At 39.9% G+C, this 12,921-nt stretch overlaps 1 protein-coding gene across 8 annotated transcripts in view; it reads right to left on the reverse strand.

Annotated features, from left to right (window-relative positions):
* The window catches only part of TENM4 (teneurin transmembrane protein 4), a 907,493-nt gene that overhangs the window by 139,449 nt on the left and 755,123 nt on the right, over positions 1-12,921 (reverse strand). For 5 of the 8 annotated variants that reach the window (XM_072133988.1, XM_072133985.1, XM_072133984.1 and 2 more), the window contains 3 exons: positions 10,917-11,163; positions 3,442-3,540; positions 1,308-1,543 (listed from right to left, as the gene is read on the reverse strand). In XM_072133988.1, coding sequence (XP_071990089.1) covers positions 1,308-1,543; positions 3,442-3,540; positions 10,917-11,163 — 582 coding nt within the window. The remainder of the gene's footprint in view (positions 1-1,307; positions 1,544-3,441; positions 3,541-10,916; positions 11,164-12,921) is intronic. The other 3 variants (XM_072133989.1, XM_072133990.1, XM_072133986.1) reach the window with 1 other exon arrangement.

Here is a 12,921-nt window from a genome sequence, read left to right on the forward strand (position 1 = left end):
CCGATCTAATCACTCAATACCACCCTCACGTAATATCCAGTCCATCACACTGTCCCCCACAAACATCTCCGACCTAATCACTCAATACCACCCTCACGTAATATCCAGTCCATCACACTGTTCCCCACATACATCTCCGACCTAATCACTCAATACCACCCTCACGTAATATCCAGTCCATCACACTGTCCCCCACATACATCTCCGACCTAATCACTCAATACCACCCTCACGTAATCTCCAGTCCATCACACTGTCCCCCACATACATCTCCGACCTAATCACTCAATACCACTCTCACGTAATATCCAGTCCATCACACTGTCCCCCACATACATCTCCGACCTAATCCCTCAATACCATCCTCACGTAATATCCAGTCCATCACACTGTCCCCCACATACATCTCCGACCTAATCACTCAATACCACCCTCACATATTCTCCAGTCCGTCACACTGTCCCCCACATATATCTCCGACCTAATCACTCAATACCACCCTCACGTAATCTCCAGTCCATCACACTGTCCCCCACATACATCTCTGACCCAATCACTCAATACCACCATCATGTAATCTCCAGTCCGTCACACTGTCCCCCATATACATCTCTGACCTAATCACTCAATACTACCCTCACGTAATCTCCAGTCCATCACACTGTACCCTAATTACATCTCCGACCTAATCACTCAATACCACCCTCACATATTCTCCAGTCCGTCACACTGTCCCCCACATACATCTCCGACCTAATCACTCAATACCACCCTCACGTAATCTCCAGTCCATCACACTGTCCCCCACATACATCTCTGACCCAATCAGTCCCATATAATCTCTGATACTCACAAAACCTTCTGCTTCACTCTCTTACTATCTGCTCATCTCACAATTGTCTTCAAGACTTCTCCTGCGATTCTGGAACTCTCTACCAAAACATTTTAGACTATCCACCACGTTCCAAACCCTTAAAAGTAACCTTAAGAGCCTACATTATACAATAACCCAACTACTACCATGCTCCTCACCTACTGTTTCCATGTAACCTCCCATATAAATGGTCAGCCCTCAGTGCCGGGGTCCTCCTCCAACATGTGCCTCTTCGGTCTCTTGTATATATTTGTGATTTTTATTAAGTAATGTATGTGAACTGCTTTACAAACATACATTGCCGTGGAATCACTGCTGCTTTATAAATTTTAAACATTAGTAATTTGTAACATCAATTAATACAAATAAAATTGACAATATAGGATCAATGTTCAGGCACATTCGTAAAATATAATATAAAAGCAACACTTACCAACAAAATAGGCCAGGAGGATCACCAGTGTGACAGAAATAATGATAGCACTTAAAGCAGCACATTTCCAATTGCAATATTTATACGGCTTCTGCAGGTTAAAGGCGGGTCTGGAAAAAGTGCTTCGAGGAAGAGGCCGGGGCGGTGGTGAATACACAGTGCTGGAGGTCAGAGGATAGCCTGGCGATGTCGTACAAAACAAGGGAGACGTACCTCCTGGTTTAAACAAAAAATGCCTAGGGCAAAGGAAAGCAAGAGGGCAAGGTTATAGGTAAAGGTTGTAACAGATGTAGATTGCACCATACTGGTGTCTACATCTACTCCTAAAATCAGGGGCTTGTAACTTTAATTATTTAGATGGCACCCTAATGGGGTCTACAACCACCCCTAAAATCATGTAGTTGTATAGAAAACCTAATGTTATCTATAATATATTACAGCACAATCTTAAAGGAAATCTACAATCAAAATCAAGTGTGATAAACCAGCAGCACTCATAGATCCTGGCACCGTGACTGTAGTAAGTTTCTTATATTTGTTATCAAAGGCCTCCTCCCTTTGTAAAATCCACTTTTAAAATTATGATAATGAGCCAGAAGGGCTCTGGGAGGTCATTGTCATACAGCAGTTTCACCTGCTATAATACTATTCAGCACTCTCTTTCTCAAAGTGCAGTGCAAGCAGCGTCTCTGGTAACACCTTAATGAGCCCTTTTGGCTCATTAGCATAATTGTAAAGGTTGATTTTAGAAGGAAGGAGGCCATGGATAACACATATAAGAAGAGTACCACAGTCATGGGACTTAGATAAGAGTAAGTGTCCCAGGTTTATCACGATGGATTTTGATGGTAAATTGTAAGCTACATAACAATGTAGGGAAAGCAAGGCTAGCATGATGTTGCAGCCCATTGCCAACCCTAAAACCCAATGGAATTACTATCCACTTAACATGCATCACTGCAAATTCAAACATTTTGGCATAATGACTACAGACATTTTTTTTCTCAATCAAAACATTTATTTTTCACTGGAGAGGTCAATTTTATGCTAGAATATAGAATTTTTATTCCTTTCTTACCCCCTCTACCTGTAATTCAGTGTTTCATAAATCCACGGTTTTAAAATTCTCTCTCCTGTTCTAGGGAGAGTGGAATCAAAATACATGGAGGGCAGGGGACATTTTCTATGTTATAGCATAACCATGTGACCATCAACCAAAGTAATATTTAAAAAAAAAAAAAAAAAGTTTTGAAAAAAGAATTATTTCGAACAACACCAGATAGATCTTAGTTTTGAATATGCAACACAATGGGGACATTTTTAGTTTCTGGGCAATTTTTTTTAGGCCCATGTATTGATGAACAGATAGCCCTTGAAACCCCACTCTATAAGACTGGCATTCAACTATGCTCCAAACTGATGTTGATCGAAGACGATTCTCAGCGCGAGGCTGGTTCGCGTTGAGAATCAATGAACGAAGTCTTGAGTCAAGATTCCAAATTCTGAGCATTGAAGTTCTAGGACAGTTGACCTGACACTTCAGGAGGCTGGAGCTTCAACCCAAAAGACATACTTTTACTATGCACCATGTCTAGGTCTCCTCGTTTGCCATGAGTTCACAATGAGAGCTTTACCAAAACACATGGCACTGCTGGGTACTTTTTAAAAAAAAAAATTTGGGCAAATTTTTTCAAAAACCAGATCTCTCTACTCATTCAACATCGAATGGAGACTGACAAGGAATTGTCGATGTTGATATTATCTAACTAGTTCCACCACTAAAAATAAGTTACCTTTCGTATGGTCTTCTCAGCGGCTTGCCGATTTCGGTGACCATATTGCTCAAAATTAGAGAGTTGCCAAATTTTTGTCTTTAGAGGGATAGAACAATAACCGTTATAGTTGGTGCCGGTGAGTACCCAAAGACTACTTTTTAGAGGCTCTTTCATAGTCTACAGCCCACTACAAGAAGGGTTCATCTTATGGTTCTACCAGGTTTTTGGATATGCCATGTCAATGCCCACAGCAGTGCCAGTGCTTGGTAGGTATAGCCAGCAGTGTCGGATAAGTGCAGCAGGGTTGAAGGGGTGATATCATGCAAAATGGTACACAATTAATAGGATGTGTCACATACCCATCATTGTAAGCACCGTCATGTCGGGAGGTGGGGAGGATGTCCATCTCAATGAGGTTGTCCTGCAATGTCTCTAGGTATGTCTGCTTTGCTATATTTCTACACACAGATGGAAACATGAATGAAGGTCGTGAGTCATGCATCAATGAAGTGAACTCTTCCGAAAATGTACCCACCAGCAAAACCATCATCAAAATATACAATTCTATTAAACAATCAGAAACTTTGCAATTCGATAAAAAAAATATATAAACTTCATATAATAAATTAGTCACCTAAAGATATTTTCCCCACCAGTAAATGAGAATAAAATTAACTCAAAAACATCCACAAAAAAATTCTACTGTCCATCACTTTTTGATCCTATCCAAAAGGCTTATATATATATTTTGTGTGGGGTGGAAATCCATGCATCAGTTCAGTGCATTAGTTCAAACGTTCATGGAGGTGAGGCCAGTCAGTTCACTGGGGACGTGTGGAATATTGTGAGATGTTAAAGCAGCCATTTTGAAAAAAAAAAAAATTCTGTACATTTTTTTTATATATATAAACCTATGATGTCATCAATTAATTTCTGGGGGACACATCTACACCCTCAAACCAAGTATCATAAATAAATCAAGACCCATCTGTCTAGTTAGAAGAAGTAGAGGAACACTTTCATCTAGTTTGTAATAAAATATTTTGGTTTGGGTCTTTTGGGGGGTCATGGGACTTAAAGGGGTTTAGAGTGACAAACAACTTGTTGATCGGTGGGGTCTCAGTGATGGAAGTCCCATGGTTTACTAAAATGAGAGTCCGTTAAACCCCCGTCGTATACACATGCACCGGCTGATCATTTGTATGGCACTGATTCAGCGTTTGGCTAACTCCGTCACCGTCATAGAGATGAACGGAGCATCCGCTGTATGTTCGACCAGCTTCTCTCTTCATCTCAGGGTACGATGAGGGTACTACAGACCCCCATTATCTTGATCTGTGGTGGTCCCATCACTGAGACCCACCGTTCAGCAAGATAATCCCTAATCAGGGATAACTCGTTGTCACTGGAGAACCCCTTTAAGGTCGTGGCCTCTATTGCTGTACCCCTGACTGAGACCAGCCCGAGTGATTTTTTTGTACATTCGAAATGGTTTATATTAATAGAAATCCATAAAAACTGCATCAAATTTTACCAACATTTTCATAAATTTATATTTTGATGATAATTCTACTTCCAGTGCTTTTGTGCATGAAGTTAAAATGTCATGTATTTTACCAGTGATGGGAAAAAACTAAATATCACACAAAACTGGAAAAAAGAAAAACAAACAAAAAAAAAGTGTAAAAAGAAAAATGGAAAAAGTTGTAGTTTTTTAAAAATTTTACATTGGATTAAAAAAAATTGTGACTGCAAACACCGTTTCTCATTAGTGTCATCTCACCGAGAGATGAGTGGACAAGACTTTGTGATCATTAAAATTATGTCAAAGGCCCACCGAAAAAAAAATTTGAAGAATGTCTGACGAAAGCCCCCGCTATAGGCCTCGCAATCTGTAATAATTCTATCGGGTTTTTTTCGGGTCAGCGCTTTCTAACCAGAAGACAGCTGTGGAAAATAATTACATCCACATAATTGCTTGAAAGTGCAATGTCTGTAATAGAGGGCCAAGGTGAGGTGAGAGGTGTAGGGAGAGGCATGAACCCATGGGAATTTGACAAAAACAAATTTAAAGGAGCCACAAAACTGAACACAAAACGTAGTGGACTTCAAGGGCTCTTATTTCTGCGAATAATATATTGCGAAGCGGGTGCAATGACGAATGGACACATTGAAAGCGAAGATGGAGCATGGATATTCAGCGTAATCGTTAGACAAAAATAATTAAAATTGTAAACAAAACAACAATTAGGTGAAAAAATTTTAATGAAAGGAAAGTTGTTCTGAGCATTTCACCAGTAACTAGCATCATCATCAGGTAAGGTATAAAACATCCATCACTTCTAATGATGTTCTATTGCACCTAGAACTGCGATTCTTGTGTAATTTTAAAGGAAATCTACCATGTAAATCCATGGCACTTACTCATAGATACAGGCACCGTGACAGTGCTAATCTTCTTATATTTGTTATCCATGGCCTCCTTCCTTCTAATATCAGTTTTAAAAATTGAGATAAGGAGTCTCTGAAGGGCTCCTAGTAGTGCTGGTAACACCCCTTGGAGCCCTACTGGCTAATTAGCATAATTTTAAAAGCTGCTTTGAGGAGGAAGGAGGCTGTGGATAACAAATATAAGATTACCACAGTCACAGTGCCTGGGCCTATGAGTGTTTATCATGTGGTTTATCAAGATGGATTTTGAAGGTAGATTTCCTTGAAATATAGAAATCTTAGCATATAAAGGTGCAGTTATCTGTGCTTTAGGACCACTTAAAACATATGAACCTGGAAGCAATTTACTTTTATATCAGATGTAAATAGAGCAGGTGGTAGCAGTTAATATTGTGATATACTTTATTAGGTAAAGTAAAATTCTATGTGCCTTGTTCCAGCTCTTTCTCCTGTAGTGAGCAGTGTATCAGAACATTGAGAGCTCCCTCCACCACAATCATGTAAAAAGACTAATGATTAACTCTTTCCACACATAGAGCATCTTGACGTTTCACTTCTCTGAAGTGTTTACAGACAGATTCTGGGTAATCTTAAGTCATTACAAAACTTTATCAGGTTCTTATTTGATCAGCTGGTGGTCAGTGGTGTACAGAGTTAAATAGTGATGAAAGTTTGTTCAAAGTTTAGCTATGCTTTTAAGACAAAGGTTCTGATATATCTTAAAATCTGAGATTCTCATCTTTAAAATTATACCAGAAGTATGGTTCTGGGTGCTATAGATCCCAAGACAGCAGCATCTGAAGTAATGAGTCACCTTTAGGCTCTCTGTGCGGCTCATTTCAGACAAAAAGTGACTCTACACCTCATTTGCATATAAAATTGGAGGCAATTTTTTAGGGTTTTTATCATAAGAGAGGGAATACTGAAAAGGATTTTTTTTATTCCCTACCTAAGCTGATAATTTACTGGTGACAGGATAGGTTTAAAACGATTGTACCAACATTGATAATTATTCCCTATCTACAGGATAAAGGATAACAATCTGATCAGTGGAGGTCTGAATAATAATAGTTCCTTTATTTATATAGCGCCAACAGATTACGCAGCGCTGCACAGAATTTGCCAAATCAGTGCTTGTCCCCAATGGGGCTCACAATCTCATCATCCTACCAGTATGTTTTGGAGTATGGGAGGAACACGGAGGACCCAGAGGAAACCCACGCAAACACGGAGAGAGAGAACATACAAACTCTTTGCAGATGTTGACTTCGATGGGACTTGAACCCAAGACCCCAGCGCTGCAAGGCTGTAGTACTGACCACTGAGCCACCGTGTCTGAAGGTTGGTACTCCACCAATCATGAGAACCAGAGTTTCGTTCTCACCAATGAATGGAGCAGCAGCTCCATTTACCATCTATAGGATTGTCGGAAGTTGCCAAGTGTGGTACTCTACAGTTTCCAGCCATCCCATTGTATTGAACCGATTGAACCTGTGTCTCCATCAGTGAGAATGTGACCCCCAGTTCTAAGGAAAAGTGGAAATCCCAGTCTTCCGATCTTCCCAAACCTGGTAGGATTGCTATATTCTAGGCAAAAATGTATTTGTTTTCCAAAAACGTATGTGCACCCCCTCCTTACATATTCTGTTCAGCCGGTGACTATAGGAATGTACCGGTAAATACATCTGGTTTTCTGGTTCTCCTTTAAGAAGCGCTTGACACATAATGCGTGCGAGTAATTTGATTTAACAACACGTAATTCAAGTCGGAACTGTACCGGTTGGAGGAATTTATATTCCGTGATGGCGTAGCGGCCCCATCTGCGAGTCGGTTTACCAGTCTCATTGATTGCTTTCACCTACTGCTCTCCGACAGTCCCTGCCGCAGACAGTCTCCAGCTCGACGGCTCCTTCCGTCACATAGAGAGGCTCCAATTCATGTTAATAACACTTCACAGGTCGCTATTGCTTCCCGGTGACTCTGTTTTTTTTATTCCATTTTGTCTTTTGTGTTGTTTACGGGTCATTTTGGTGTCGAGTAAAGAGCTTTTCAGCAAGGCGCAGATCAATGGCTGACACACGGAAACTCTTAGCTCCTTTAAATAACTGCGTGAACCGTAAGATCTTCACAGGCCTCAGTCCTGCGCCCGGTGGATAAGACGATGTTCTCCCTCAACCGGCGACCTACCACTGGTTGGTATGCAAGACACAAAACAAGAAAATTTGAAGAGAAAAAAATGCTATTTCTACGAGGAGCAACCCGGTATTTTTCACGATGAACATTTTCATCTTCAGGAGAAGAATTTTATTTTTATAGCATCTGAACTCCAGGTCAGAATAGTCTGTATATTTGGTATTTTTATTTTTGGCCTTCGTGTTGTGAAATTTAAGTCATTCTTCGGGCCAAAAATTTCCTGATCATTGTCATTTAGAAAAACATAATTTGTTTGAAAAATCTGCTCATCAAAAGAAAAATATAATCAAAAACTCAAAAATATTGACTAAAATTTAAGCCATAAAATCAGTAAGGACTGATAAAGTGAGTTGGTTTTTTAAAGGATCCATTAAAAAAAAATGTTTACATCATTTTTCTAAAGTGTAAGGGAAATTAGTTTAAAAAACGACATTATTATATCTATGTAATATATTACTTGTAATCGTCACAGTTGGTATAATTCAAACGGACAAGGCTGGTTGTCCATGAGTGAGTTCAACTTCAGAGACTCAATCCATGAGCTTAAGGGATTTCCCGGACAGAATCTCATCACTGGACAGAACTCAACATGTCAGTTCAGTCCAATGCTTTGAGGGCAGTCCGGAAAATGGGCAATTACTATAAGTCTGGCTCCGGAAACACTATTTGTCCCGCCCCCTAAACTAGGCGAGGCCATTTACTTAGAGTTGGATTTTTACAAGCCCCACCCCCTTGTGGACTCGGATTTGCCCGATTTGCTAAGACGGTCTTTGAAAATGATGGGCTGTCCATGGAAAATTCTGGATAAGTGGCTAATAATCTGTTCATAGGACAATCACAATGTATCAGGGCACAACCAATGGACAAGCAGAATGGTAACGCCCAGTTGTCTATTTATTTTATATTATTGGAATTAGTAAAAGAGGAAAAGTCCAGGATATAGGTTTGAGAAATAAAATTGTAAGAGAAATATTAGGAGAACTAACATGTTAACTCGATGTAAGATGACAAGAATTGCTATAACTTGAACCTCACAATGGAACCTGCCTCCTATTCCATTTTTCTTTCTGCAATGTTTTATTGGAAAATTTCAAGGTCTATCAGGGGGAGGAATTTCCGAAAAGCAGGAAAAAAAAATTGTATTTCAAAGTTGCAGCTTTACAGATGGTTTGTGTTGAGTCCATTGGTTTGTTTAAAGTGAAAAAAAATATCGTTAGCCGAGTTCAAAGTTATTGTCTAGTCCTCAACCCGAAAACAGTCAACGCAATATCAAGCGGGAAAAAATATCAAAAAGTTTCAAAATTCGAGAACCAAATCGTGACCAACTGACATTAGTAAGATATATTTATATGTAGGTTATAAACTCCTATGCAAGATATACAAGGGGGTTAAAGGTGAAGTCGTGAACAAAAACATCCAACGCTGCAATCTCTCTCCATAAACGCATTGGTCATGCCTTCGGGAATTAATGATCTCCAGCTCTGACCTGTGGACATTAGCCTGGTAATATATGTGCTCGGAGTAATTGCCTAATTAGAGAAAATGAGGCCATCCACTTTTTTTTGATTAATGTGTTATATGAAATGTCAGCTTTAGTTAGTGGTCACCGAGCGGCTATGCGTGTAATCATCCAATGTGATCCGCCTGTAAACTTCTACATCGTCAAGGACAAGATGGGAGAACCGGGAGGTGGAGGTCACCAAGAATTTTTTAAAAGTTCACAGTTATCAGGTCCTCAAAGAGTGACAATTATGGCAAGACAAAATTAGGTCCTCATAGTCATCCACACGTGGACACTTCAACCCGTAACTGATGGTTTTAAGATTTCGATGACCCAGAAAGGGCAAATTCTCAGTTGGCCTGTTCCTACATGGAATTTGCTACAGTTTCAGAGAAGGGGACACCTTGGAGCATTTTTGTCTGGATACTTCAAAGGGAAGTCGTAAGTGTCTTCAATAACTATTGGATGGTAAATGATGTGAGCTCCAAGACAAGCGTGACCGATTGGGGTCTTGAGGGCTCTCATTCCTAATTTCTAGCTGCCGACCTTTGCTTTGATTTTTCACATCAAGGTCTGTCAAAATTTTACAAGCTGACAGTTTTCCAGCCTTCTATAGAAAGATGATGGAAAAAAACTGAAAAATGTCAATCTAACTAAGTTGGGTATGTACCTTAAATAAAGGGTCCAGTTGAGGTACCGGAGTTTCCTGACTTATCGGACAATATAGATGTCTACATGTGAATAGGGGTGGCTTGGGGATACACTATACTAGACTGAAACAGTCACTTAAAGGGGTCATCTGGGGACATAAATTATATGGTTCCAGGCTGTGACCTGCTTTGTATGGAACCACACCTTCGGGGCTGGTCTCAACAACGGGTCCATTGCCAGGCACCTTTATCGTCCCATTTGCCTCTCTGGCCTCTGGGCTCATGGTTTTCTTACACAAGTCATGTCAATATAGAATGGGTCAGTTTAACTATAGTAGGAAGTCAGCAAGCCTACTACCTTCTAAGGAGGTGAAGAGGGTGCCAGACAAGCGATCCATTATTGAAATTGGCCTAGAAATTATGGTTCCATACATGTCATAGGCCAGATCTCGGGCTGGAACCAGAGTCATGGGAGAACCCACAGACGGGGGAAGGACCCACAGACACAAGGGCAAGATCCATAGATATGGGGGCATTAAACATAGACAAAGGGGCAAGACACCCCTTAGGCTTGGGTCAGTTCAATGTGGGGTATGCAGGCTATAACACTTTCAAAGTGATGTAGAGCACTGACCCACCAGGGGCCCTACCTAAACCTTTAAGTATAACTTGATCTTGATAATTTCTTAAGCGGACCTCAGACAGGATGACGATTGGTTGATCTGACCCCAAGCAATCTCCAGAAACCTGAGGGAGGGGTCCACAACTTTTGTAACCAAAGTCAGTAAGTCTTGACTTTAAGCTTCCCTCTTTAGGAATCTCTTCTGTTGGGGCTTGCCTTATACGCTGACTTCATAGTCCCCTTTAAGAGCTTTTACCTGTCAAATACTTGGCCTGAAAAGAAAACAAAGCCTTGTAGTGTTGATTGCTTTTTCACTGCCTTTTATGAGCAATTAGCAGGACTCTGTTTTAGTCTTAACCTGTCATCATCCGCAACACAAAACAAGCTCTGAATATTTCAGCAGCTACTGAGAAGTACCTGGTCTCCAGGGGGATGTTGCTGTTGAGAAGCCAGTTGTCTTGACCATGGATAGCCTCCTGGGCACTGCCCGGTGGCTCTCCCGACAGTGAGTGATCCGTGGGAGCGGGGCTAGGGTTACTACGAGGGGTGAAATTACCCCTGTTTAGGGAGTTGATGGAAGCTGCATGGTGTGGGTTTGGCGGGTGAGACAGTGGGGGAGGTGGCGTCCTCAGTCTCAAATGGTTCTGCAGAGCCAGTGGCTGATCTGAAAAACAAAAAAATATATAGAAACTTTAATATTCTTAATATAAGGAAATTAATAAAAAATATCATATAATACTGTCCCCTGTATGCAAGATTATAGCTACTATAATACTGCCCCCTACGTACAAGAATATAGCTACTATAATACTGCCCCCTACGTACAAGAATATAACTACTATAATACTGCCCCCTATGTACAAGAATATAACTACTATAATACTGCCCCCTATGTACAGGAATATAACTACTATAATACTGCCCCCTATGTACAAGAATATAACTACTATAATACTGCCCCCTATGTACAAGAATATAACTACTATAATACTGCCCCCTATGTACAAGAATATAACTACTATAATACTGCCCCCTATGCACAAGAGTATAACTACTATAATACTGCCCCCTATGTACAAGAATATAACTACTATAATACTGCCAACTATGTACAAGAATATAACTACTATAATACTGCCCCCTATGTACAAGAATATAACTACTATAATACTGCCCCCTATGCACAAGAGTATAACTACTATAATACTGCCCCCTATGTACAAGAATATAACTACTATAATACTGCCCCCTATGTACAAGAATATAACTACTATAATACTGCCCCCTATGTACAAGAATATAACTACTATAATACTGCCCCCTATGTACAGGAATATAACTACTATAATACTGCCCCCTATGTACAGGAATATAACTACTATAATACTGCCCCCTATGTACAAGAATATAACTACTATAATACTGCCCCCTATGTACAAAAATATAACTACTATAATACTGCCCCCTATGTACAAGAGTATAACTACTATAATACTGCCCCCTATGTACAAGAATATAACTACTATAATACTGCCCCCTATGTACAAGAATATAACTACTATAATACTGCCCCCTATGTACAGGAATATAACTACTATAATACTGCCCCCTATGTACAGGAATATAACTACTATAATACTGCCCCCTATGTACAAGAATATAACTACTATAATACTGCCCCCTATGTACAAGAATATAACTACTATAATACTGCCCCCTATGTACAAGAATATAACTACTGTAATACTTTCCCTTATGTAACAAGATGGCTCTGTACATGGAAAATTACATCTACCAGTATACTGTGATATTATAGCGGTTGTATCTGGTCATAATTGATGCTATTTTTTTTGTGATTACTGAGCAGGAAAAGACTAAATTGATGCCAGCATGATAAGTGTTAATGCCGCTCTCACATCCCTGTGTGTGGTCCTGTCAGGGTGCAGAGGCAATAAACATTTTTTATTGTATTCTAATAATTTACCTATTCTTCAGCAATTAAAGGATAAATATCATTAATGAAGATTAATCCTCCTCTGGATTTATGAGGCAACACAAAAATAACAAGAGTTTGAGGCTCTGGAGTTGGATGATTTCCATGTGCTGCGGTAAGTTATGGCCCTTGGCAAGAGACATCACTTCCAATCCTAAAAATGTACTAAATGGGCTGCAGTGTAATACCAAAGCTCTCCTCTATAACAGTGTGGCGCTGTTTATGGAAAAAGAAAAAAATCTGCAAAATGTCACATAAATTGTGGGTAGAATTCTCTACAGAACAAAATTTCACATAAATAGTGAGATTTGGGATAAGACTGTCCCCAAATAACTAAATATTACATCATACCATGAGAACACAACGAGAAACACGAGACGATAGCCATTTTTTATACTGGTTGTCACAATCAGCCTGACCGTACGGAGA

This window comes from Engystomops pustulosus, chromosome 2, assembly GCF_040894005.1.
Source record: "Engystomops pustulosus chromosome 2, aEngPut4.maternal, whole genome shotgun sequence".
NCBI classification, from domain to species: domain Eukaryota; kingdom Metazoa; phylum Chordata; class Amphibia; order Anura; family Leptodactylidae; genus Engystomops; species Engystomops pustulosus.